General features: G+C 43.5%; 3 protein-coding genes across 3 annotated transcripts; 2 read left to right on the plus strand and 1 right to left on the minus strand.

Annotated features, from left to right (window-relative positions):
• Nucleotides 1-687: 687 nt before the first annotated feature.
• cd2bp2 (CD2 (cytoplasmic tail) binding protein 2) lies at nt 688-15,251 on the minus strand. The gene is made up of 8 exons (XM_080777130.1): nt 15,222-15,251; nt 6,672-6,724; nt 6,251-6,332; nt 5,511-5,643; nt 3,662-3,819; nt 2,742-3,327; nt 2,568-2,656; nt 688-929 (listed from the first exon to the last, which is right to left on the minus strand). The coding sequence occupies exons 3-8, from the start codon at nt 6,326-6,328 to the stop codon at nt 819-821; spliced, it is 1,155 nt and encodes a 384-aa protein (XP_080633256.1). The 5' UTR covers nt 6,329-6,332; nt 6,672-6,724; nt 15,222-15,251; the 3' UTR covers nt 688-818.
• A 2,541-nt stretch (nt 15,252-17,792) lies between these two features.
• Nucleotides 17,793-19,815, plus strand: pheta2 (PH domain containing endocytic trafficking adaptor 2). Its single transcript, XM_080776147.1, has 4 exons — nt 17,793-17,916; nt 18,394-18,491; nt 18,618-18,921; nt 19,008-19,815. The coding sequence occupies exons 2-4, from the start codon at nt 18,411-18,413 to the stop codon at nt 19,436-19,438; spliced, it is 816 nt and encodes a 271-aa protein (XP_080632273.1). The 5' UTR covers nt 17,793-17,916; nt 18,394-18,410; the 3' UTR covers nt 19,439-19,815.
• A 4,098-nt stretch (nt 19,816-23,913) lies between these two features.
• On the plus strand, nt 23,914-27,922 carry mylpfa (myosin light chain, phosphorylatable, fast skeletal muscle a). Its single transcript, XM_080777001.1, has 7 exons — nt 23,914-24,065; nt 24,730-24,831; nt 26,191-26,266; nt 26,408-26,512; nt 26,722-26,800; nt 26,898-26,946; nt 27,048-27,922. The coding sequence occupies exons 1-7, from the start codon at nt 24,063-24,065 to the stop codon at nt 27,147-27,149; spliced, it is 516 nt and encodes a 171-aa protein (XP_080633127.1). The 5' UTR covers nt 23,914-24,062; the 3' UTR covers nt 27,150-27,922.
• Nucleotides 27,923-27,958: the final 36 nt, after the last annotated feature.

Here is a 27,958-nt window from a genome sequence, read left to right on the forward strand (position 1 = left end):
ATGTATGCAGTCAGAGACAGTGGCACCTTTTCTCCTTGGAGCCCGGCCCCACTCCCTCAGATCTATGCAGTAGTGTGATGTAAAGTATATAATGTCTGTCTGTGTAGATCTGCTTTTTTCCCCCCCCAAGATATTTATACATTTGATTTGAAAACTTGTGAAATGGGACATTCTGCACAATGAGTACTTTCTACTTTTGGTAATTAAGTACATTTTAATACCAATACTTTTGTACAGTCCAGACTTTTACTTGGAACTATATGCATTTAATTTCTACAGAAAGCATTTCACACGACTGTATCTATGCATACTGTATGTGCTTCATCTCATCATGTTGTGAATTTGTGGAACAGCATGTTTAACATCTTGGTCTCCCTCAAGACAAAATTGGCACTGGAACACTAAAATAGCATCCTGGTATTGGCATAGGATCCTGAAAAATGTGTTTACTGAAGAGCTGGACAGACAGGGAGACCCATGTTACTGAACAAAGACTCTAGTCTATACTATAGCAATGATTACCATCAGAATGTAGAGCTTTAAAATATTATCAAAAAACGCATGTTGTGCCCAAGAATATCCCTCCACCTTTATCAATTTGGAACCAAATTAGATTGATTTCAGTCACAGCATGCATTTTCATGAACACTGACTCACTTCAAATCCAGAAAAATAACGGGTCAGAGCAACAAGCCAAATGAGCAATTTATTAAAACATGACAAATTTGTTCAAATCAGATTAAGATTTAGATGTCGTCATATCAAAACACTGGACAGTGATGAGAGGAAGGATAGATTTGAGTAAGACGGTGGTACATTCACATATAAATCTCAAAGTCCAGTCTCTTGGAGTTGTAGAACTGAGAGCCTTCTTGGTCGACCCTCCTGCAGTAAACGCCATCTTTAAAATAGCCTTCATCCACCCAGTCCTGCAATTAAAAGACAATAAGAAGATTAAAGCCCACCTGGTCAGATTAGGGTTAAAGGTAAAACCAGCCTGTGGCGGTATGACGCAGTGACTGCTATAGCATTTTAACGTCAGTTTCCTTACTTGTTCACTAAATGGAATTTAATTTGGCTAAGGACACTACTTAATTCATTGTAAAATGTACAGTAGTTTAGCATAAAATGATCATAACAGTAATAGACCCTCTCGTGTCAGCAGTTAAGTTTAAGAGGTAAGCATTTTAAATGCCCAAACTAAATGATTTGTTAAGCATTTCAATATAAAACAAATGTAACTACTTTCTTACAGTATCATAGGTTTTTGATTGAGCGATTTATTAAATACCTTAATAACACATTTATTAACAGTATATGTAGTCATCATAACCTTCATATCAACTCAGAGTACAGCTGAGGGGCAGGCCCTCACTTTCAATATAGCCGAGATTTATTGAATACCTTAACCCATTCTGACCGGGAACCCATTTTGGTGTTTAGCATCATGTTATGCTTTAGCTATTGAAAAATAGCAGATCTACAAGCTCATAGCGCGCCACCGAGTGGCGCGCTACGAGCTTGTAGGTCTGCTATTTTTGAAAAATCGAAGAACGACTGACATTTTTAAGAATCTGATCTCAGGTCAGAATGGGTTAATCAGACCAGTGTGTGTCCAGTGAAAACCTCGTATGAATCTGATCTCAGGTCAGAATGGGTTAATAACACGTTTATTAACAGTACATGTAGTACAGTCAAACATTATGCTAAAAGGACAACAAAAAGCCTCGTTTCCATTGTGGTCCAACGTACTCAATACATCAGTAAGACATACAAAACAACACATCAGTAAAAGCTCCAGGGGTAGCAAAAGTTATATTTACAGAGAAAAGAGGAGTGGGTGCAGCAGTGTTCTACTACACTCAATTGTATTTTGATGTCAGACGTTCTTTTAGGTTTGTTTTTGCGTTTGGGTACATAGAGTCGAGATCTTTAATGATTTTGGTACAGCATTATGCATTCTGGTGGCAGCATAGCAGAATGCATTTCCCCCCCATGTTTGAGCCAAATGTTTGGGGAACGTGGTACTATGTATGAGCTCTGTCTGGTGTTATGACCCTGGCCTGGGCATCACTCACTCTAGTCTAGAGAAATAGTTTGACAGGTAAATGGGCACTGGCCCTCTGACTATCACATCACACTGGGCACTGATCCTCTGACCATCACGACACGCTTATGAAGGTGCGATGTTGTGGATTCACTGTTACAATATGCATTCTCTTTTCAAGCTCTGAGTATTGGGAATTAAAAACCAGCAATATTAAACATTGACATTCTGGCTATTGTAAATAAAAGTGTTAATTCATTGGGGATAATGCTACTTATCGTTTTGTTTAGCTGCAAACATAAGCCACCGTTTGTCAGTGTGCCAAAAACTTTCGAGTGCAAGCATAGAGCCGGTCACACCGGTTAGGTTTTCAAAAGTGGGGGAGAGAGAAAAAAAAAAAGAATACCACACACTTTTGTGCAACAGTTGGGAGAAAAAGAAAACATGTTGAACGAAAATGAATGCATTGTACCATATTTATAGTATTTGCACAACATTAACATCATAATCGTAAAAATACCTGCATGTGCTGACTGCTGAAGGGTCCGTATAGTTCTGAACTTTCCTCATTGGCCCATTTGTACTCCCACATCACGTCACCATCACCCACTGAAGAGAGCAAACAAGAGTTAAAAAGGAGCACATTTTAACAATTAAAAATCACACACCAGGAGCACTGTAATCGATGAGGTACCTGTGTTATCCTCTTTGTCCTGGGATTTGCTGCCCTGCTTCACATCGATTTTATCTGCGAACATGTCGAGTTCTTCCTCCTCTTCGTCACTGTCATCGTTGTCGCCGGGGTTTCTGAGTGCAGCTGACGGACTCTGGCTCATGCTCTTCAATTTATAAGCCAGCTTTTCAACGGTTTGCTGATAGATCTCAAACATCCCACTCCCCACCAGTCTGTCAGCCAGTGCCGTGAGCCGGTCGAGCGTTTCCGTATCCCTCTTGTTCTCCTCTGGTTTCTCATCCCTCAGCTTGCTCCTCTTTCTTCCTCCTAGGCCTCCCAGCCGTCTGAGTCCTGCCGCGACCGTTTCCCCGGGTGACAAAAGTTCCACCACAGCTTGCGTGAGCTGATACGGTGTGTAGGACGCCAGCGGGTCCTCTGCAGGCTCAGGCTCGGTTCCCTGCATGTCTTCCTCATTCTCACTGTTTCCCTGCTGCTGCTCCTCTCTCTTTTTCTCTTCCTCGGCTTCATCCTCATCCCCCACTCTGCGTCTACGCTTGGCTGCCAGACCTTTCTTCTTTTGCTTCAAAGGTTGTTCTCTTATTTTGACCTAAGCAAAGACCATTTTTATTACTGTACAGTTTAACATGTAGGTATGTATATACAGTACATGCTACTGCGTCCTACGTCTCTGATGCATATTTCTAAGAAAGGACACGTCTATTATAATTGTAATTCTACAGATTTTTCAAATCATATTAAAACTGTAGGTTACTACTGTAGGTTTCTGACCACTGTGACCAGTGGACGCATGCTATTTTACCTAGACTTAAACATTGTTATGTTTTCAAACAAACGCATATTATGCATGCGTGTGTACACTTCTACTATACAAACACACACACGTGTAGAAAGAGAAAATAATCACAAAAATTGCCATTTACCCAGTCTATGTTGTCCAGCCAGTTATCCCTAATCAGTTCATCCTTTTTGACGAAGTAGTTCCCCTCAGAGTCAAAGTGTCCTTCCTGCATTTCCTCCGACAGGTTAAAGGGTGTAATGGGAATCCCCTCATCAACTTCAATTGTTGAGCCCTCTTGTCCTAAAATAAAATGTCACATTCCCAGAGTAAAGAAAACGTATTTAAAGTATTTAGTACACATCAACTCGTTATTTTCATATTGTGATTTGTGGCCGTCAGAAATTGCTGATACAATCCGATCGCCAGGTGGCAGAGGGACGTCATATACAGAAAATATTATGCTTAGCATAAGGTTAGAGGAATTACAGTAATGGGTAGGCAGGGATTGCATGTGTTTCGAGAGGGAGTTAAGACGTGTGGCTGGCAGAGACAGAGAGATTTGAGAATGTTAGTTGAGCCGTTAATATTGAGTGTTTAACACTTATGATGATGCCTAGGATGTCCACACACGTCCTATCAACTAAAACCGCGGGGTGTCTGAGACATGTGGAGATTGTGGACACGTCTTAAGGTCTTTTTTTATCTATATAAAACTGGATTACTAAAATATATATATTTCTTTGACAGTGGCCGTTGGTAGCCAATGCCTTGCTCAGTCCGTCCCGGACCCGTTTTGCTGCGCGCCCAGCCATTCACTTCCTGGCAGATTGATCATAACGTCGATGTTCTGTCCTAATTTCTGACTTCATCATGCATTGCGGTTAGAAATGAAAATTAACACTTCTAAAGAGAGATCAGTTTTACGCAGGCGTTTTGGGGGAAATGAAGTAAGTATTTTTCAGAGTAAAATCTCACTCATACGCTTGGAACTTTAGCACATTTATTCTGAAAAGATTCCCTAGCACCATAAGTAATAATAGACCATTATTCGACTAAATAACCCTCCTTTTTCTTTGACAGGGAGATGCATCAAACTCAGAACTCAGTGAAACCAATGCCAACATGGACGATTATGCTGCATTCACATGGAATCAGGCAAGCGGTAGACAGCAAACGGTAAAACCTGCTGGACGGCACGGAACGGTAAAAAGATTAAATATTTTAACATTGATGCCATCTGCAGTTACCGTCGCCGATTATGGCTGCTCCCGTCCACTAAAATTAAGTCCGGTTTGCCGTCTAGCGCTTGCCTGATTTCATGTGAATGCAGCATTAACCAGATGCCAAACGAGACATTAAAACGATCAATTTCAAAGTTTGTGTCTGTGCTGTGAACTGTGCTGTGTACAACAATATCACATGATCATATTCTGCTTAACCTAATTGTATTATCTTTCATATCACAATCGAAAATCTAATGTTTGGTGCGCTGGTTTAAAGATGGAGTGCCACAATTTTTGTATTTTTGTCTATGAGGTGACAGTACTTCACTAGACACCCTGGAGTCGTTTTTATGTGCAATGGTGTATTCACTTTGTATTTAGGGTTTCTTCCTAGAGGCTGAAACCTTGACAGTCAACCGGGCCAATGAATAATAATAATAATATCTGGGATTTATATAGCGCTTTTCATGACACTCAAAGACGCTTTACATGTCTGGGGGCCATAGCAAATGTGCATAATTCAAGTGCCCAGTTGATAATCTTTGTATTATGATATCAGAGAATGACGACAACAGAGTTGGACCTCACTGCTATACAAAACATAGGAGCAGAATCCAGAGACTCTGGAACATGTGTAGTTGAAGATGTCGGTAAGATGTTTATTCAGTATATTGACCAAAAGTTGCAAACTTTGATAAACGAAACAAGCCAGCTAAAATATATCCCTTCACAACTGCAGAGACCAAATAAACGGATGTTTAGACATACCCTCCACATCGTCGCTGGCCAGTATGTCATACTTGCTGCTCTTGGCCTCATCCTCTTCTTCATCTTCTTCATCACTGTCAAGGGAATGTTTGCCCTTGAATCTGGAGCCAGGTCCAGTCACAACTTCACAAATCTGATTCACCAGCCAGAGAGAGAGAGAGAGAGAAATATAAATATTAAGTATCAGTGCCACTGCTGTTATTTATTCTCACATCTCAATGGTATTGACATTTTACAACAATATTTTTTTAAGTTAGCATCTCATATGGGATATCAATTCAAACTAAGAGTTTTGATTAAGCGTAATGTGCTCACTTGCTCTGGTGTCTGGCATTTTGTTTTAACCCATTAAAACCAGGACAGCATCTGTGTCATTTTAGATTTCTGTATTGGCCATCCTGAGTTGTGTTTATTAAATCATGTAAATGTTTTACAAAGTAGCAAATCAATACATGAACATGGTATTGAATGAGAACTAATCGACCAACAAATAAGATACCGGTATGGACCAATATAAATTAATCCACTTTAGTTTTCAACTTAAACTTTCGTGCATGCCTGGGCTTGTGAAGTTCAGTACTGTACACTCAGTACAATGTTATGCAATAGCTTTGGGATCAAGACTACCATAGATGTATTTGATCCGAGTCTGACTTTTACTTTCGTATCATAGATACCGTATGCAAATGTCAAAATATATGATAGTCTTGATCCAAAGCTAGTTATGCAAGAGACTGCACCTTCTTGGCAGGAATTGGGTCATCGTCCAGATCTAACTCCCCATTACCGTCTTCAAACGTTACTTTTCTTTTAGACATGGTGCTGATGGTGGAGAGGAAAACAGGTTAAAACAACAAACCACCTCGCAAGCTTAGAATAACTTAGCGATAGCGAGGAGAAAGTAAGCATCCAATGTTTCTTTAATGTTGTGGATACTAGCACGGCATGTGTAAACAAGTACATCAACATGTTTTCTGTGTGGTAAACTGAGTCGTGTTTCTGTAATGTAGCAGTTAGCCAGCTAACAGCGCTGCAGTTCGTGTAGAAAAAGCAACGCAGTTTCAGTTTCCCACGCGCTGCCAATGCGAGATAACAGTTAAATTCAATGCAGTTATTCGACTGAAGAATCAAATGTAACCATAACAAATATAGCCGCCAAACCTGGAGTAAATGCTTCAATGGACATTCGTTCGCATGGCTGTTCTTTTTGTGTTCGCGCGTGGGGCACTGTCTAGTGAGCTAATCTAGTGAGCTAATTTAAGGCTTCCGGTGGACGATCTCTTCAAAATAAGAGTACCTCTAGAGTATTGAAAAAAAGTTTAATTTGCACATTAAAACTACAAATTAAGCATTTAAATGATGCTATAAGACACACATTATGTTTCTGTGTAAAAACAAGTAATTAAATAATAATAATAATAATAATAAAGTTATCTAAATGGATAAATGCTATTCACTGGAGTGCATGGACTTCATAAAGTGGACACTGGACAAAAGACGGCTCCGCGAGGCAACTATCTGGACATACCCACGCGTCCGGGGAGATGTCCTCTACCACACCCCACTCTCCGCTAAGCGGGAGAGGTGTAAAATTCAGAGCAGCAGACCTTCTATTGGGGTCAACACTCAAAAAAGTGCCGTTTCCAGACCCAGAATGGACACTGGACAAAGAGGCCTCCGCGAGGCAACTATCTGGACATACCCACGCGTCCGGGGAGATGTCCTCTACCACCCCACAGTCTCCGCTAAGCGGGAGAGGTGTAAAATTCAGAGCAGCAGACCTTCTATTGGGGTCAACACTCAAAAAAGTGCCGTTTCCAGACCCAGAATGGACACTGGACAAAGAGGCCTCCGCGAGGCAACTATCTGGACATACCCACGCGTCCGGGGAGATGTCCTCTACCACCCTACAGTCTCCGCTTAGCGGGAGAGGTGTAAAATTCACAGCAGCAGAGCTTCTACTGGGGTCAATGCAAAAAAAATACCGTTTCCGGACCCAGAATGGACACTGGACAAAAGACGGCTCCGCGAGGCAACTATCTGGACATACCCACGCGTCCGGGGAGATGTCCTCTACCACCCCACAGTCTCCGCTAAGCGGGAGAGGTGTAAAATTCACAGCAGCAGAGCTTCTACTGTGGTCAATGCAAAAAAATGTACCGTTTCCGGACCCAGAATGGACACTGGACAAAAGACGGCTCCGCGAGGCAACTATCTGGACATACCCACGCGTCCGGGGAGATGTCCTCTACTACCCCACAGTCTCCGCTAAGCGGGAGAGGTGTAAAATTCACAGCAGCAGAGCTTCTACTGTGGTCAATGCAAAAAAATGTACCGTTTCCGGACCCAGAATGGACACTGGACAAAAGACGGCTCCGCGAGGCAACTATCTGGACATACCCACGTGTTCAGGGAGATGTCCTGTACCACACCCCAGTCTCCGCTAAGCGGGAGAGGTGTAAAATTCACAGCAGCAGAGCTTCTACTGTGGTCAATGCAAAAAAATGTACCGTTTCCGGACCCAGAATGGACACTGGACAAAAGACGGCTCCGCGAGGCAACTATCTGGACATACCCACGCGTCCGGGGAGATGTCCTCTACCACCCCACAGTCTCCGCTAAGCGGGAGAGGTGTAAAATTCACAGCAGCAGAGCTTCTACTGTGGTCAATGCAAAAAAATGTACCGTTTCCGGACCCAGAATGGACACTGGACAAAAGACGGCTCCGCGAGGCAACTATCTGGACATACCCACGCGTCCGGGGAGATGTCCTCTACCACCCCACAGTCTCCGCTAAGCGGGAGAGGTGTAAAATTCAGAGCAGCAGACCTTCTATTGGGGTCAACACTCAAAAAAGTGCCGTTTCCAGACCCAGAATGGACACTGGACAAAGAGGCCTCCGCGAGGCAACTATCTGGACATACCCACGCGTCCGGGGAGATGTCCTCTACCACCCTACAGTCTCCGCTTAGCGGGAGAGGTGTAAAATTCACAGCAGCAGAGCTTCTACTGGGGTCAATGCAAAAAAAATACCGTTTCCGGACCCAGAATGGACACTGGACAAAAGACGGCTCCGCGAGGCAACTATCTGGACATACCCACGCGTCCGGGGAGATGTCCTCTACCACCCCACAGTCTCCGCTAAGCGGGAGAGGTGTAAAATTCACAGCAGCAGAGCTTCTACTGTGGTCAATGCAAAAAAAATTACCGTTTCCGGACCCAGAATGGACACTGGACAAAAGACGGCTCCGCGAGGCAACTATCTGGACATACCCACGCGTCCGGGGAGATGTCCTCTACCACCCCACAGTCTCCGCTAAGCGGGAGAGGTGTAAAATTCACAGCAGCAGAGCTTCTACTGTGGTCAATGCAAAAAAATGTACCGTTTCCGGACCCAGAATGGACACTGGACAAAAGACGGCTCCGCGAGGCAACTATCTGGACATACCCACGTGTTCAGGGAGATGTCCTGTACCACACCCCAGTCTCCGCTAAGCGGGAGAGGTGTAAAATTCACAGCAGCAGAGCTTCTACTGTGGTCAATGCAAAAAAATGTACCGTTTCCGGACCCAGAATGGACACTGGACAAAAGACGGCTCCGCGAGGCAACTATCTGGACATACCCACGCGTCCGGGGAGATGTCCTCTACCACCCCACAGTCTCCGCTAAGCGGGAGAGGTGTAAAATTCACAGCAGCAGAGCTTCTACTGTGGTCAATGCAAAAAAATGTACCGTTTCCGGACCCAGAATGGACACTGGACAAAAGACGGCTCCGCGAGGCAACTATCTGGACATACCCACGCGTCCGGGGAGATGTCCTCTACCACCCCACAGTCTCCGCTAAGCGGGAGAGGTGTAAAATTCAGAGCAGCAGACCTTCTATTGGGGTCAACACTCAAAAAAGTGCCGTTTCCAGACCCAGAATGGACACTGGACAAAGAGGCCTCCGCGAGGCAACTATCTGGACATACCCACGCGTCCGGGGAGATGTCCTCTACCACCCTACAGTCTCCGCTTAGCGGGAGAGGTGTAAAATTCACAGCAGCAGAGCTTCTACTGGGGTCAATGCAAAAAAAATACCGTTTCCGGACCCAGAATGGACACTGGACAAAAGACGGCTCCGCGAGGCAACTATCTGGACATACCCACGCGTCCGGGGAGATGTCCTCTACCACCCCACAGTCTCCGCTAAGCGGGAGAGGTGTAAAATTCACAGCAGCAGAGCTTCTACTGTGGTCAATGCAAAAAAAATTACCGTTTCCGGACCCAGAATGGACACTGGACAAAAGACGGCTCCGCGAGGCAACTATCTGGACATACCCACGCGTCCGGGGAGATGTCCTCTACCACCCCACAGTCTCCGCTAAGCGGGAGAGGTGTAAAATTCACAGCAGCAGAGCTTCTACTGTGGTCAATGCAAAAAAATGTACCGTTTCCGGACCCAGAATGGACACTGGACAAAAGACGGCTCCGCGAGGCAACTATCTGGACATACCCACGTGTTCAGGGAGATGTCCTGTACCACACCCCAGTCTCCGCTAAGCGGGAGAGGTGTAAAATTCACAGCAGCAGAGCTTCTACTGTGGTCAATGCAAAAAAATGTACCGTTTCCGGACCCAGAATGGACACTGGACAAAAGACGGCTCCGCGAGGCAACTATCTGGACATACCCACGCGTCCGGGGAGATGTCCTCTACCACCCCACAGTCTCCGCTAAGCGGGAGAGGTGTAAAATTCACAGCAGCAGAGCTTCTACTGTGGTCAATGCAAAAAAATGTACCGTTTCCGGACCCAGAATGGACACTGGACAAAAGACGGCTCCGCGAGGCAACTATCTGGACATACCCACGTGTTCAGGGAGATGTCCTGTACCACACCCCAGTCTCCGCTAAGCGGGAGAGGTGTAAAATTCACAGCAGCAGAGCTTCTACTGTGGTCAATGCAAAAAAATGTACCGTTTCCGGACCCAGAATGGACACTGGACAAAAGACGGCTCCGCGAGGCAACTATCTGGACATACCCACGTGTTCAGGGAGATGTCCTGTACCACACCCCAGTCTCCGCTAAGCGGGAGAGGTGTAAAATTCACAGCAGCAGAGCTTCTACTGTGGTCAATGCAAAAAAATGTACCGTTTCCGGACCCAGAATGGACACTGGACAAAAGACGGCTCCGCGAGGCAACTATCTGGACATACCCACGTGTTCAGGGAGATGTCCTGTACCACACCCCAGTCTCCGCTAAGCGGGAGAGGTGTAAAATTCACAGCAGCAGAGCTTCTACTGTGGTCAATGCAAAAAAATGTACCGTTTCCGGACCCAGAATGGACACTGGACAAAAGACGGCTCCGCGAGGCAACTATCTGGACATACCCACGTGTTCAGGGAGATGTCCTGTACCACACCCCAGTCTCCGCTAAGCGGGAGAGGTGTAAAATTCACAGCAGCAGAGCTTCTACTGTGGTCAATGCAAAAAAATGTACCGTTTCCGGACCCAGAATGGACACTGGACAAAAGACGGCTCCGCGAGGCAACTATCTGGACATACCCACGCGTCCGGGGAGATGTCCTCTACCACCCCACAGTCTCCGCTAAGCGGGAGAGGTGTAAAATTCACAGCAGCAGAGCTTCTACTGTGGTCAATGCAAAAAAATGTACCGTTTCCGGACCCAGAATGGACACTGGACAAAAGACGGCTCCGCGAGGCAACTATCTGGACATACCCACGTGTTCAGGGAGATGTCCTGTACCACACCCCAGTCTCCGCTAAGCGGGAGAGGTGTAAAATTCACAGCAGCAGAGCTTCTACTGGGGTCAATGCAAAAAAAATACCGTTTCCGGACCCAGACTGGACACTGGACAAAAGACGGCTCCGCGAGGCAACTATCTGGACATACCCACGTGTTCAGGGAGATGTCCTGTACCACACCCCAGTCTCCGCTAAGCGGGAGAGGTGTAAAATTCACAGCTGGAGCCCTTCTACTGGGGTCAATGCAAAAAAAATACCGTTTCCGGACCCAGAATGGACACCTAAATGTACTGTCTATCTATGACATTAACATTGTACAATCCTGTTCTTTCATATATAAATGCACTTACCTTCCAAATATGCTTCCTACAACTTTCAAAGAATATTTTAAGACCAACTCTCAGGTTCATGATTATAATACTAGACAATCTGACAATATTCATCCTCCCTTCAGCCGTACCACTCTTAGCCAGTTCTCCATAAAAGTCAGAGGTTCTTTACTCTGGAATTCACACATACTTATTGCCAACTCCGCATCTTCACTCTGTAACTTTAAACATAGATTGAGGGCCAGCCTCTTGAAGTTACCCTCTCCAATTTAACATAATGTAGCGCATACACGCACGCACGCACTCACACACACTTCACAAGTGTAAATAATGTATTTCTTGTTTTTGTTTTTGTTATTTTCAAAATCACCAAAGAAGTCATGATCAATCACAGTGTCATAAGGACTGTCTTGTCGATCATGCTTTGTATCAACAATTTCTTTCTGTGGCGCTAGTTTCTGTGTCTCAGACATGATGGTGTCAATACTGGCTTGCACCACGCTAGAGTTCCTTTTAGTACCAAGTACAATACAAGCAGCTTGTACTATTGTACTTGTTTGTTGTAGTGTTTTGGCATTAACTAAAGTGCTGAAGATGTACATAGCCAAATTATACCTCTTATCTCTGTGTATGTATTGTTGTTTGCAAATGTGACTTGCCTGTTTCATCAAATGACTTTTACATGCCCTTATGGTACAGAAATCTAAATCTTTGTTATCTGCCTTTCCTACCACTATTCTCCAGCAGCGTAACAAGTACATACTCATGCTATCTTGATTGAAGATACGCATACTGGCTTTTAAAAGCACTATGGACCTGTCACTATTAATCTGAATCGGTGTTGTGTTTGTACCAAATATCTCCTTCTCTTTGCATCTCAATTGTGTGAGTAGTTCCTCTATAGCCGATTGAGTATGTTCTTCAGAGATCATGAATGCAACAGGAGTTGATGAATTAAATGAACTTACTATAATTTCATAATACAAAATCCTTTTCTCTGTTAGTTTAGTCTTAATGATCCCCCCTGTGGCATCCCATGACGCGGCACATTGTGCGGTCGCATTGTGCCACAGTTTCACTCCTGCTTCACTAAAACATATAACCTTAAGGGGACTAACTTTAATAACTTGAATGAATCCTTTTACAACAACACTGTCTGTGTCTTTATCCTCCCATTCTTTTTTAAGGTCCATCAAAGCTTTGATCTCACTGTTATCCTTCCATCCTAGTTTCCGCTGTTCATATTTGACCTGCCTGTACAAAGAAGTGTCTTTGCCAACTCCACTACGATTTCCAGCTATTAAAGACCTTGGGTCTGCATTGTTCACTGCCTCAATGTAAGCATTATGTGCAAATCGGTTCTTCATTTTTCTACCCAAGTTTGCACGCTCTGTGCTTCTAATATATCTACCTCTCAATTTGTCCTTTGTGTGATGTATGTTGCCAGTGTAAGCTATATGAAATATGCCGTCTTCGAATGAATAGAGATGTATTTTAAAGGTCATCTCACATGAAGTATGCCGACAGGCGCCAATGATTGTCAGACATGGCTTGCTTGATTTTCTAACGACAGCGGTAGAAAAGTAGTGATTAACAAAACGGATTATACAGTATGGATTCGATTCCTTGACTTTGCTGGCAAACAGCTCTTGCCATTCATACATCTTCAAATATTTATTTCCTTTGACTCTTAAGGAGTTTACAGTGTCCCATTCTGAAGACTTCAAAGTAAAGGTAGTAGGTTCAATGGCACTGTGTTTGAAGGGTCCTAATGTAGCACTAGATAGTCCCATGACACTCTGAACAGTACCATCATCTAGACTCAGAGTCTGTACAGACTGATGTACAGTGCTATACGAGTGATCTATTTCTACAGCATCTAGACTCAGAGTCTGTACAGTGCTATACGAGTGATCTATTTCTACAGCATCTAGACTCAGAGTCTGTACAGACTGATTCTGTACAGTGCTATACGAGCGATCTATTTCTACAGCATCTAGACTCAGAGTCTGTACAGAATGATTATGTACAGTGCTCTCATGAAATGCATGGTGCACAACAACTGGCTTTATAGGCACATGAACACTGCTGGTTTGATTTGACAATGGGTTACCAGATAGTTGCCTCGCGGAGCCGTCTTTTGTCCAGTGTCCATTCTGGGTCCGGAAACGGTAATTTTTTTGCATTGACCCCAGTAGAAGGGCTCCAGCTGTGAATTTTACACCTCTCCCGCTTAGCGGAGACTGGGGTGTGGTACAGGACATCTCCCCGAACGCGTGGGTATGTCCAGATAGTTGCCTCGCGGAGCCTTCTTTTGTCCAGTGTCCATTCTGGGTCCGGAAACGGTAATTTTTTTTGCATTGACCCCAGTAGAAAGGCTCCAGCTGTGAATTTTACACCTCTCCCGCTTAGCGGAGACTGTGGGGTGGTAGAGGACATCTCCCCGGACGCGTGTGTATGTCCAGATAGTTGCCTCGCGGAGGCCTCTTTGTCCAGTGTCCATTCTGGGTCTGGAAACGGCACTTTTTTGAGTGTTGACCCCAATAGAAGGTCTGCTGCTCTGAATTTTACACCTCTCCCGCTTAGCGGAGAGTGGGGTGTGGTAGAGGACATCTCCCCGGACGCGTGGGTATGTCCAGATAGTTGCCTCGCGGAGGCCTCTTTGTCCAGTGTCCATTCTGGGTCTGGAAACGGCACTTTTTTGAGTGTTGACCCCAATAGAAGGTCTGCTGCTCTGAATTTTACACCTCTCCCGCTTAGCGGAGAGTGGGGTGTGGTAGAGGACATCTCCCCGGACGCGTGGGTATGTCCAGATAGTTGCCTCGCGGAGGACTCTTTGTCCAGTGTCCATTCTGGGTCCGGAAACGGTACATTTTTTTGCATTGACCCCAGTAGAAGCTCTGCTGCTGTGAATTTTACACCTCTCCCGCTTAACGGAGACTGTGGGGTGGTAGAGGACATCTTCCCGAACGCGTGGGTATGTCCAGATAGTTGCCTCGCGGAGCCGTCTTTTGTCCAGTGTCCATTCTGGGTCCGGAAACGGTACATTTCTTTGCATTGACCCCAGTAGAAGCTCTGCTGCTGTGAATTTTACACCTCTCCCGCTTAGCGGAGACTGTGGGGTGGTAGAGGACATCTCCCCGGACGCGTGGGTATGTCCAGATAGTTGCCTCGCGGAGGCCTCTTTGTCCAGTGTCCATTCTGGGTCCGGAAACGGTACATTTTTTTGCATTGACCCCAGTAGAAGCTCTGCTGCTGTGAATTTTACACCTCTCCCGCTTAACGGAGACTGTGGGGTGGTAGAGGACATCTTCCCGAACGCGTGGGTATGTCCAGATAGTTGCCTCGCGGAGCCGTCTTTTGTCCAGTGTCCACTTTATAAAGTCCATGCACTCCAGTGAATAGCATTTATCCATTTAGATAACTTTTTAATGTTATTTAATTACTTATTTTTACACAGAAACATAATGTGTGTCTTTACAATAACTGTAATGTAATAATAATACTAATAATGTAATGTAATAATTATTTAATTAACGAATTAAATAACCTTATCTTATTCTGAAGGCAACCGGATGTCTTAAATTAGCTAGCTCTCAGACAGGAAGTTCTAAATTAGCTCATAAGACGGAGCCCGTGCGTGGTTCGTTGGTATTCGTTTTCCTTCTTCTTCTTGTTCTGTTAGTTTATTGGCTGTTGGCAAACATAATTATGTGCATTACCGCCACCAACTGGTCTCTTCATTTCGCCTACTAGTACTACCGGTATTAGTCTATTTAGAAGTCCTATTTTGTTCAGTTTGTTCATTTGTTGTACTGATTGGATAACCATAATAAATACCATAATAAATGGTAAAGAAAGACAGAAAGAAAGAAACTCAAATCTTCTCTATCAAATGAGTTACTCCATTAGTAGCCTCGGAAACCCAGATGTTTTTATTTCCAGGAAGAAACTCTATTAGAAACTCTAATATAAATCTATAGAACCTTACCCCAACCAAAAATGTGCAGAAAATGTAATAAAATCTCTAATTTACACACACATAGTTTTGTGGAATAGAATTACCCGTAATAATCATGATAATCATGAAACTGGAACATCGAACTGGAAAAGTGGCCACTCTACCCCTGACTCACTGCAGAGTGCCGCCCTATGTGATAAAGGTCTGTACACATTTAACCCAATCTGAGCTGTCAGTGAGCTACCAGTCTTTAGCCCCTTTGACATAATTAGTTTGTGCCGACGTTCATGATTTCAGTTCTTTCTTTTTTGGCTTATTTTGAGAATGGGAGTGACTGGGATGTGAAGTGGGGAGTCATGGGTTCGACCAATGATTGTGTCCAACAACCTGCTGCCTTTTTATTCATTTACAGTATTTGTTTCCCTGGCAGCATGGGTGCCCATTGGGTGGCCTCCTCTCTTGCAGCTCCCTTGCAGCTGGCACCATATGGTAGTTCTTTACCTTTATTTTTGTGTGTTTTTGTTGCCATGTCAGCTCAGCTGGCATGCCAGCTGACATTGGCTTGCCAGTTCAGGTGGTGGTGGGTTCACACAGGATGTGCAGTGCTGTTTATAGTACTGTTGGCGTTGTTCTCTTGTTGTATTTATTATTGAGTGCTGACGCCAATGCATGTACAAATATGGCCTAATACAGCACCATCTTACTAGTTGTTTTGGATTGTTCTGAGCGGGACATATTCTATTGAATGTAATGTAAATACTGTATGTCATGTGTCCAATCTGTCTCTTTCTCTCTCTCTCTCTCTCTCTCCGTGCACAGATGCACGCACTGATCTTAGGTTTAATTCCTGAAATAATGCTGGCATGCTGGTTTGTCACTTTTCAGATATAGCTGTATATACATCTCATCCTACATGTCATTACTTTTCAGTTTCATGCACAGTACAAATGAATGTCAACTTATGTAGCCGTAATGTCAATTACAGTGTTTACTTCCTCTTATGAAGGATTCGAAAATCAACTGTGGGTTAGTGAAAACTAACCCACTGGGCCGTTAAACTAGTCATTTACAATCATTGACTCGAATTCCGAACATAATTTACAATAATAATGTATGAACAATCACACTTTGCAGATTACACAGAATAGAGAATGACAGAAATATGTTCAGACTACTACTGATGTTTGAGCACGCGCACACACACACACACACACACACACACACACACACACACACACACACACACACACACAGTCATGTGTGCCTCAGACGGACAACATGGCGAGAGGCAGGGCCTGCCTCCTCCTAGTTTAGTCATGAATTGCCTTAGATCAGGGGTCTTCAACAGGGTGTCCAGACTCCAGACCAGGACCCCTAGGGGGTCCTCAGTGATCCTGCAGGGGGTCAGCCAAATCTGTGTGTGCTATTCTTAATTGTGTACATTAACCACTTAAACACTCGCATCCCTATTCTGGGGGGGAACATTCGCTGAAAATAGCAGATCAGCAAAGAGTTTAGGTGTACAGGGAAAATAGAGCAGACTAAGTACCAAGACAACGGTCCAGTTTACAGAAGCATTGAGGATTCAAGTGGTTAAATGTCTCTGCTTCATCCTTCTCTCAGCTAAGGGGTCCCCGGCCTGGAAAACAGTGAAGACATGCCCTAGGCAAAACGTGCACAAATACGCCAGAACAGGCAAAACACAGGTAACGAAAAGGATGGAGGGCTTAAGTGAAGAGACAGGGCTAGATTATATCAGAAACCTGGTGAGAAAACATGAAGAAGCTATTCACGTGCCCACAACCATTGGTGATAATAATAATATCAGGCATAATATATTATCCCCATGTTTGTTTATGCATCTACTACCTGAAACAAAACAAAAAAAACAAAAGAAACTCCCCTGAGAGAAAGAAGTATACGGCTAACGGTATAAAGAATGTGGAAGTGAGAGACAGAAGGCAGAAGCATAAAAATACCCTCAATGTGTTGTATGATCTAATTTCCAGGTAGCACTGTACTGTATGCACAGAACCCGTAGTCCGGTTGAGACCGACGCATCTCCACAAGGTGGACTCATGCGTAGAGGAGAGAGAGAGAATATAATGTGTCAGGATTTTGTTACCAGGAAGTGGGTCGAGTTATTTATATTTCAACACTTGTCCTCCGGTACCCGAGGGAGAACCTGGCGTTATAGTAACCTGAAACTTTATATTTAAACATTGTCTTTCTCTAGATGTATCACAACCAGGGAGCTGCAAATGGTCGCATGTGTATAGGAACGACGAGGACCAGTAGAACACATCTGTACCAGCAAAGAATGTAAAGCCTATGTATGCATTTGGAGGAGTCGTTCAGCATTATCGAAGGTGAGACTAAGTAATACTATTCACGGGGGGCTTGTTGTTGACCTACGGTAGTGATGGAAAAAAAGAGTGTACTATTTTCTGTTATAAATTATCTTAATATATTGCTAGTGTTGTTATTATTACCGTGCTTATTCTTATATGAATACACCTGTTTTCTACTATGCCTGTTGGTGCTTTAAAAATGTCTGCACAAGACAATGACAATAAAGAACTTGATGATAAAAGTATTTAGAGCAGTGCTGTTTCTGTTTCTATACGGTTACGGCTTTAAACCAGAATGTTGGATGTTTGTAATGAGTGAAGTAAAGTCTGAGGACAAAAAAAAATACATAATTAAAAACTGTGTGTGTGTGTGTGTGTGTGCGTGCATGCGTGCACGCACTGTGCACACTGTATATTATGCGTAGTATACAGAGTATACACTGGTCCATTCAAGGTAATTGATTTCGCTGTGTATCTTTCACAATATGGAAACAGACTCTCCTTGAAGAGTGATGAAGATCCATGAGAAAATTCTAACCCATTACCTGTCATGCACCTCTCCTGTGGATAAGGAAGGATACCTGTACAAAAAGGTTTGTGGGGGGGGGGGGGGGAAAGAAAAATGACGCTTTGAATGATCTATTAACAAGGCATCAAGTGTTATCTGTAACTTATTTAACTTCACCTTTTTTTGTCACCATTACAATACGTCTTCATAGAAAGAGAGGAATGGATCGTTCCACAGACGATGGTTTGTCCTGAAGGCAAACCTACTGTTCTACCAGGACCGGCCAGCTGATCGCCACCTGCTGGGTGTCATCGTCCTTGAAGGATGTGCCGTCCGGCACTGTGAACGCAATGGCCTGTTTGCAATATCCCTGGTGTTCCAAGGGCCCGGACTCAAAACATACACGTTTGCAGCCGAGGATCGCCAGACCCAAGAGAGTTGGATCAAAGCCTTGCTTTCCGCCAGCCACTGTTATCTATCGCTGCTGGTGAGAGATTTGGGCAAGCAGTATGAAGGTGTGTATCACTAATGTGTCACTAATGTCTTATCCACATGTGATTACAGTTTAATTTGTATATAAGATTCTCCATTCCTTCTACAGAAGCGAAACGTGACCATAGTTCTGGTCTATCCCATCAGCAATGCTCTTCTGCAAAGGGCCTCAACCAGCCCACAAGCGTGCCCAGCGCGGGCTCATTCCTCCTGGTGCAGGGACCGAGGACCATGGTCAGAGAGGGCAGAAGCTTCAGTGCCAGTCATGTATTAAATGAACCTTCAATACCTACGAAGGTGACCAAGTCCCCTAAGTCCCCTAAGCTTTGGCCCAAGAGAAACGCTCATGTCACCCCTCTTAATAACGGACCAGCGCCTCTTTATGGAGAATGGCCTTCGGTGGGCCTGGATCCACTCGAGGAGTTCAGTAGACTCCATGACTATTATGGACAGGAGGTGATGCAAGCGAGGAGCGACTGGCTGAAGACTAAGCGGGCGGAGGAAGAACATAGCGATGAAGATCTCATAGATTTAGGGTGATAATTAAGTGTGTTACACTGTGATGCAAGCAAGACATGTGAAACTGAAGTCATCCATGTGTGTCAAATTAGAGCTACAGTATGCTTTCAGTATTATGAGGATATGCTTAAGAACATTGTGCAGCATTAGATACTGCACATGTTTTTAAAGCTATTTTAAATGTATAATATGCCTCCATGTCATATGATCAATTAGATCATATCAGTGTCAGTGTTTCTTTGAGTGGTGCAACCACCAGCAATGTCCGCGTTCACCTATGTGTTCACCTGTGTATGTATGTATTAATGAGCATGAGTATGACTGAGTACCAGTAGGGGCGCTGTTTGCCAGAAACAGAGAGAGATAGTATTAGTACTGCACTGTTGCCTGCTAATGAGAGAGAGGGGGGGGGGGGGAGTTGCACCACTCGGTTCAGACGGGTGTGATTTTTTTTATAGAGCAGTTTGATTAACCCAAGATCCCTATATTTTATATACCTATTCTTACACCTGATTATCGTCCAAGGTTTTAAGTATTTCAGGTTTTATGTTAAAGCACCCACAGTTTTGTGATTATTCTTATTGGTTTGATGGCAGAGTTTATTAATTTTAAACTGTATATACTATTTATCTACTACATTTTTTTTAAATTCAAATAAAGGTCAACTAACACGACACGTTAGTGGGCATTAACTGAGAAGGCAAAGCACAGCCCTAATGATGTGCACAGTATAAATAATAATATAAATATAAATAGTAAATACAAATACACACTTACCAGTAAGCCACACTTGCATCCATAAAAAATAAACACATTTATAAAGATAAATCCAATGTTCCAATGTCCACATGGATTCAAACCCTGGTCTCCTCAGGATACTGTCTACTGTTCAGTAAAGCCCTCCAGACAAGGATTTTCTGAGCTTCAGGCAGAGCTAATATGTGCAAAATTTCAGTATACGTTTTAATTTGCTGGCTGGACCCAAGAAGAAAGTGTTGAAAACATCATATGGCAGCTAGTAAACAGCAGAGGGCGCCATGGGGTACAATCTTTTGAAGCCATTAATTAAAGTTAACATTACATTAAAGTATTAACATGTGATTTAGTCAAACATAAGGGAAGAATGTATAGAAGCCTGTGAGTGTGAGTGCAAGGACAGTGCAGCTGTGATAACAATTGTGAGACAGATAAGTTAGAATGAAGACATGTGTAATTTATTAATGTACATGTAGCTTTACTCTGATTATTACACAAAGTCTGAATTAATTTAAGTCCACAGAGATAATTATCACTATAGAGTAATATGGGACACGCACGCGCACGCACACACACACACACACACACACACACACACACACACACACACACACACACACACACACACACACACACACACACACACACACACACACACACACACACACACACACACACACACACACACACACACACACACACACACACAAGGTCCAGGATATAGATTTACACGTCTGACCCATAGACTGTAACTGACCTGTCATGTCAGTTCTGTCATAGCTGCCTTTAGTATCCCCCCCCCCATCATAGCTGGGAACTTCTCCACATTCCAGTCCGTACAGACAGACATACCAATCGTCTAAAATGTGATAGATGGTTTTGGGGAGCGTGGCAAGCTGTATAGTTTTACACAGAGAACCCATGGAATGTACACACATCTGTATATACGGTATCAACAACTCCAATGTAGCAAAATATAAACTAATCACAATGTTTATTTTATTTCGTTTTTTTTACATGCAAGCAGTGTTGTCAGTACAATGCAGCAAGTCTTGAGTTATACTAGTGGCCTGCACACAGCTGGGCAGGTTGAAAGAATAAATAAATTGAATAAAAAGGTTCATACCTTAATTAATTAAATGTTCAAATATTGAAATACCTCATTTGTCACATAACCATAAGCGTTTGCACAGTGAAACAGTGAAATGTTGGTGCAGCAGATCCAGCGTGACTTGTGCAAGATATATCCAAGTAATAAATATTATCCAAGTACTGGTAGATGAGAAAGGTAAGAAATAAAAGTTATAATAAGCTACAGATCAAGGTATTACTAGTGGTCTTAAGTCATATATTCAGTAAGTAATAAACTATCAAACATAATGGTCAGTGACCAGAAATGATGGTATAGTATCCTTGAAGTGTAGTCCTGACATGTCCTGTATTTATTTATTTTTGCACGCCTGTTATAGAGGCACTATGAGGCCGATCTGAAAATATATTTTGTGCACCGGTCGGGTCCAGCGGTGCACAAAATGAGCTGCTCACAGACACACAAACGAACGGATAGGGTTGAAAACAGAGTTCTGGAGGAACTATGATTACATTTGCGACCATGGATATTATATACAGAATATACAATCAGCAGAAGGAGGATGAATAAGTGGTAAACCAAGTATATCGGGCAAATAGCAGTAAGTATTGTGTGGTGAACTACGGTATACAAACAGTTCTGACCTGTGTGTATACAGCATACATTACACTAGCATGAAGGCTAAAGAGAGTTGACCTGCCAGTTGGGTCATGCAGGTATTCCAGTACGACGGTATAAATTTGGCAATTTAAAAGTATCAAATATCCGTCTAGTGACCTTCAGCTGAGCTTACTTCCTGAGCCAACATTGAACAACTAATTGAACCTCTATTAGTACATTGGATTATGAATGACGGTCAATAACGTATAGAGTGGGTGGGTGACACATGCCACAATCATTCCTGGAACAAGGTGGTGAGAGGTAGAGGTCAAAGATCTTTGCAAATAAAAGGTGGTAAAGATCACAAGCTTTTACAACCTGCCTCCTGACCCAGGCCCACCTTTTCTATGGGCCCTCATGGCTTTGAACTGCGAGCGAGGGAGAAGGTTTCTGGGGGCAAGGCGAGGACAAGGAGAGGGATAAAAATAAACTTCTCAAAGAGACAAATAGAATAAGCGTATTTATTTTATAAGGTGAAAACCAGTAACAATTCTGGCTTTTTTTGTCACCGGTCAATTTGGATGTAAAAATAAACAAATAAGCAAATAAGCGAAGCTTTGAGGGAGTTGGGGAGCTGGCAGACTGACAAGTTTATTTTGCTATTTTGGTCACCCTCAGCTGTCCCTTTTATACTCTCTTTAGAATGTCTGCTGCCATCAGCCAGTCAAGTAATCCCCTTATTTGAAAGGGGACATGGAAAGGGGGGGTACGCATATGAGGGGTGAGCAGGAAGGGCACTGTATGCGAGTGTGTGGAGAGGTGGAAATGTGTACATGACTGGGGCCTTTTTGCTAAAGAGGAACCTTCCTAATCCTAGTCATGGGAACTAAGAACCACAGCCAGAGACTAACAGTGCTTGGAAGATGTTTGAGATGGTGTTGTTAATGTAGCACTGCCGTCATTAATGATAATGAAACCTCATCTGAGGATGTGACATATGAACAAAACATAAACATATGTATCCATATGCCACTCTCATGCATTTTCACTCACAGGTAGGATCTCTACCTGTGAGATATTTATTTACAATTGCGTCTTCAGGCCAAGTTCACTTATTAGAAAGCACATGCATAACAATATGAGATTAGGTAGTCTTTCCATTCCAAGTAAAATATTTATACTATATAGATTTTTTTAATATAAATAAATATAAAACATAATCCTAAACATAATCTCAGAGGCAGGACACTACATTGATCAAATGTCTAGATTCCTGACTTTCTACAATCACTTTCTACAAAGCATTTTTGTGTTTGTTTCAAATCCATGAATGCATGAATTACAGTACACTGAAGAGAATATTTGGTGTTTATTATACAAACACAACCCAACATATGTCTTCATTGTTGTTAAGTTTTCAGTCTTTGTATCTATTTTCATGTTCACCCATGTCGCCGGTCATGAATTGCAATTAAATTTACGAATGGGCCTGATACTCTTTATATAATATATGCCATCACTGCCATGGTATTCTTGCAGGGTAGCGTTAATCATTACGTATGCAGTAAAACGTTACATCACAGCCCCGTTGCTCAACATAAGCAAATGTACTTAGGAAAAGTGTCGTGTAAGCCAAATCGAACATGAACATACAGGGTAAAAACCTATTCAGTTCAGCTCATAGAATGCTTATATCTCGGTCTGCGATATCGCATTGGGCATCACAAACCAAAAATAAAGTCCGAGAGCGGTTGTCTCTCTGTAGACTGCTGCCGATGGACCGAAAGAGGGCGGGAGAGCCCGTGTCCTCCGGTCCCACAAGCTTATATGTCCTCAATGTCCATATTAGTCCACGTGGGACTACCAAATATATGGCACTGTCCCTGAGCTATCAGGTTTACTTAATACCAAGACTCCGGGGTCTATTTCTGATCTCCCGTAAGGTGATATCTCGGAACCCCATACTATCTCCCTCTCTTTGGCCACCAAATCATCCTTCATTGCTCTCATACTCTCTCCCGCCCTCTCTTGCTCTCTCTCTCTCTCTGTCTGTCTGTTATGCCAATCCAAACTTGAAGCTGGGGCTAAAGTTAGCTTGGCCAGCAAAGAGGTATATAAGCCCCCCGGGAACGGAGTATGTCGCGGCTTCAGTCTTCTCTTTTCTCTTGACCATCCCAACCTCCCAACACATAACGAAAGATGGTGAGTAGCTATACCACGGGTCCCACATCACTGTACGCTGCTGATGGAAATCTCAACCGAGGAGAATTTACCAAACCAACCCTTTTGGATTAACTGAACTTCTTTGATACGTTTGGGCTATTTAATTTTTTTTAACGACAAATCTTCCGGACCTTTTGCTATGTCTTCTAAATGATCAAGAATCTTTTGGACATGTTTTTTCCTCATTGGATATGAGGCCCACTGCTGTTCATGGACATACTGTGTTATTAGTATCATAGTGAAATAAGCTATATGTGGTAGACACTTGTGTGCATTACATTGTACATGTATAAGATTAACTTGGAAAAAACAGAGACTTCAATATTAGAAACACAACCAGAAGTCTGTTTTTATTTATTTTGTTGTTGTTTTTTTTAAGCTCACTTAAGACATTATTTATTTTATGCTACTTTAGATGTCAAATGCCATATTCAAATGTGAGATTGTAGGACTCACTGAGGACTATCTGAACGTGATCATATGTACTAGATCAGTCATCTACAGTAAATGAACAGCATGATTAGTTCAACGCCAGCGAGTTAGAATTACAAGCTCGTGGTATTATTGGTATAGAGTGGCACCCTGCACAGTGTTAACCAGGGTCACTGAATGTGATGCTTGATGCATGTGTTTTGTCCTCCAGGCACCCAAGAAGGCCAAGAGGAGGGCAGCAGCCGGCGGAGACAGTGGTTCTTCCAATGTCTTCTCCATGTTTGAGCAGAGCCAGATTCAGGAGTACAAAGAGGTGAGGTTTTGTCTGATCTCACACAGAGGTTTATGCACCAAAATAGAGTTGGGGGGGGGGGGGTGGATTGTTCTCACAGCAGCTGCCACCCTGCTTGATCCCTGTTTACCTTCTGCCAATTTAACAAACATGCGAATGTCATTTAGGGGGGCGGCCCTGAAATATCTGTCACCCTCTAAAGCCCACTTTGACCCCCCCACCCCCCAGCTGTCACTCAGCCATCTTTTTAAGTTCTCCTGCTGATGGTGACATGTCAAGCGTGACAACTGGATGATGCTGCTAGGCCGGCATTTAATAGAGGGCAGGGAGGGAGAGATTTAAAGATGTGTTTTTGTTGTTCTTTTTAGGGGTTTTCTTTAAACAGCTGATGGCTTCCAACACAAGTTATCCTCCTGCCCATTGACAGGCATTTGTTTCTTGAATGTTGAGCAAATAATCAAGCACTTCCTGATGTACTCCACATTCAGAACAATCAAAGAGTAGATAATGTTACTACTGTGTTTGAACAAAACTAGAGTAAAACAGAGAAATAGAAGAAGAACATCACACTTGTGTGAAGTGAGGGGTGCCTTTTTTGCATTTGTACGATGTAGTTATATCGGCCACATGACGTCTTACATTGTCATTTAGTGCCCTGAACAAGTCATTAAAGTTAAAAAGGATAAGGGGAAGAATATTTGTAACTTTGTGTATGGTGGAGTCAGTGTGCTGAAGCCACGCAGGATTCATAAGGAGGGGCTGTCAATAGATTGGATTATGATGGTGTCTGTTATTTCAATTTGTTGTTAAGGGATAGGGGCTCTAAATAGACCAGAGCATTCCTTGTGTGATAAGTGATACCACATCTTAAATGCTCCTAAGGGACATGAATATTGGGATGGTCTTAGCACTTTGCACTGATGGAAAGATGACAGTAAACGGAATGTGTTTGTGTCTGTGAGAGCATGGAGGGTATGTGCAAACGTGTGCGTGCGTGCATGTGTGTGTGTGAACGAGAGAGTGTTAGTTAGTTAGTTCAAGTTCAAGTTTCATCTACGTAAGAGCTGCGGCTTAACCAGACCATTAAGGGGACAGGGAGACAGCTGTGCCGAAATGACACCGTCCTCACCTTAAGTTCCCCTTTCCCAGACAGGGTTTACACACTGCAGGATTGCATCGTAAATACTTTCCACCTGACACCATGATGGATATTCTGTTGACAGAGGGAGAACCTAAAATGTGCAGAGGTCACATGCTAGCCATACAAAGAGCATGATCTATGACCGGCGTAGATGTCACACTTCTCAATACTGGTGACAAGTGGGAAACAGTTTGGTGTGTTGTGTGTCGTGAAATAATCCCAGATATTGTTCCTGTCAGGCTTTCACAATCATTGACCAGAACAGAGACGGCATCATCAGCAAAGATGATTTGAGGGACGTGCTGGCCTCAATGGGTGAGTGGTGATTGGTGAACGGTCGTGCAAAATTCAGTAGTATACTGTATGCATGTGTGTGTGTGTGTGTGTGTGTGTACTGTGTATGCATAATGTGTGTATGAAAGTACTCACTCATTTCCTCCCACTGTGCGACATCAGGCCAGTTGAACGTGAAGAATGAGGAGCTCGAGGCCATGATCAAGGAGGCCCCCGGCCCCATCAACTTCACCGTCTTCCTCACCATGTTCGGCGAGAAGCTGAAGGGTAGGCGCAATTCAATTTGTCCCACTGCCGAGACAACAATGTTTCCCTCGTTATGTCACTCATCACAATCTATGGCATGACTACATTAGTGTAATTCTGCGGTTAAGAATATGTTCTACTTTTTGTACAAACGTGGCTGTGTTTACTTTGTAAGTGTGTTCTACATCTACCGGGGCGTAACTTGAAGCCACTGTGTATGTGTTCCCCAGGTGCTGACCCCGAGGACGTTATCGTTAGCGCCTTCAAGATCCTCGACCCCGAGGCAGTTGGCACCATCAAGAAGGAATTGTGAGCATTCCGTTTACGACTTCAATGATTAAAGCATTTGTATCACACAATACAAAAAATTAAAAAAAACTGACCGTATATACTTTACCTTTTCCAGCCTGGAGGAGCTCCTGACCACCCAGTGCGACAGGTTCTCCCCCGAGGAGGTAACATTAACGCTGCCTGTTTATTTATATCTCAGTGGTATCATATTCTGCTGCCGCGGCGGTGGGTGACTCGTCAACTCATCATCATTTGCTCCTTTCAGATGAAGAACCTGTGGGCCGCCTTCCCCCCAGATGTCGCTGGCAACGTAGACTACAAGAACATCTGCTATGTCATCACACACGGAGAAGAGAAGGAGGAGTAAAGAGAATGATAGAATGAAGTGACGCGCTAAAAAAAACAAACAGCATCCCTTGCTATTCTGCTGCACTCCCTTGTCCTTTCTTTATTTCTCCTCCTCCCTGCTTGCCTCTCACGTGTCCCTGTCAACTCATGCTCAAAGACTCTGCGTTACCGAGACGCTAACATGAGAACGCAGGTGCGCGCGTGGGGATGTCTGTGTTTGCTTATGGGGAAATGGGATTATTTTTCAATAAAATGATCTTAGCCAAACATCCTTTCCATCCAAGCCTTTTCTCATCCACCTTCTCTTTCCTTAAGACCTCTCTGTCTTCTCACCTCCACATCTCTATAGCTACCTTTACCACAGTGTGAGTGAATTATGTCCCACTCAACTCCCTTTGTTTCAAAGGAGAGATGCAACATCCATTGTTGTTGGTATGAGGATGGGTGCACACCAACCATGGGGGCCTCATTCCAAAGGAAGATGTCCTCCTAGGTAGGACAGCACAGGTGAGAAAGAGGGCCTTTTTCTAGAAGGTTAGGGGAGTCGTCTCCTTAACGGGATGACTCATGTTTTTCTCTAAAAGTGAAAAAACAACACTGCGAATGAGTGGAGAGAAAGAGCCGAAAGAAAACATACAGTCTTCGAGTTCTTTCCCCCCACTCTTTCCTGCACAATTCTAATCACCTTTTTCCATAAGCTGTTTCCATTACATTGTGACTGCACTCTTTCCTCACCTTCCTCTGTGGTGAATAAAAAGGGACAAACTGTGAATAAAACCTCTTTTTGTACAACAGTGTCTCTGTTCAGTGGTTCTGTGGGGAAAAGTA

Source organism: Protomyctophum bolini (genome assembly GCF_963924005.1).
Source record: "Protomyctophum bolini genome assembly, chromosome: 11".
Lineage (NCBI taxonomy): Eukaryota > Metazoa > Chordata > Actinopteri > Myctophiformes > Myctophidae > Protomyctophum > Protomyctophum bolini.

Excerpts from the sequence above, each read along its gene's own strand:
- pheta2 (XM_080776147.1), top strand. The coding sequence starts at position 18,411 with ATGAAGATCCATGAGAAAATTCTAACCCATTACCTGTCATGCACCTCT. Across the intron at positions 18,492-18,617 it reads AAGGATACCTGTACAAAAAG|AAAGAGAGGAATGGATCGTT; the intron begins GTTTGTGGGGGG and ends ACGTCTTCATAG. Across the intron at positions 18,922-19,007 it reads TTTGGGCAAGCAGTATGAAG|AAGCGAAACGTGACCATAGT; the intron begins GTGTGTATCACT and ends TTCCTTCTACAG.
- mylpfa (XM_080777001.1), top strand. Across the intron at positions 26,267-26,407 it reads GGACGTGCTGGCCTCAATGG|GCCAGTTGAACGTGAAGAAT; the intron begins GTGAGTGGTGAT and ends GTGCGACATCAG. Across the intron at positions 26,513-26,721 it reads GTTCGGCGAGAAGCTGAAGG|GTGCTGACCCCGAGGACGTT; the intron begins GTAGGCGCAATT and ends TGTGTTCCCCAG.
- cd2bp2 (XM_080777130.1), bottom strand. The coding sequence starts at position 6,328 with ATGTCTAAAAGAAAAGTAACGTTTGAAGACGGTAATGGGGAGTTAGAT. Across the intron at positions 3,328-3,661 it reads GGCTGGACAACATAGACTGG|GTCAAAATAAGAGAACAACC; the intron begins GTAAATGGCAAT and ends GTCTTTGCTTAG. Across the intron at positions 930-2,567 it reads TCAGCAGTCAGCACATGCAG|GACTGGGTGGATGAAGGCTA; the intron begins GTATTTTTACGA and ends TTTTAATTGCAG.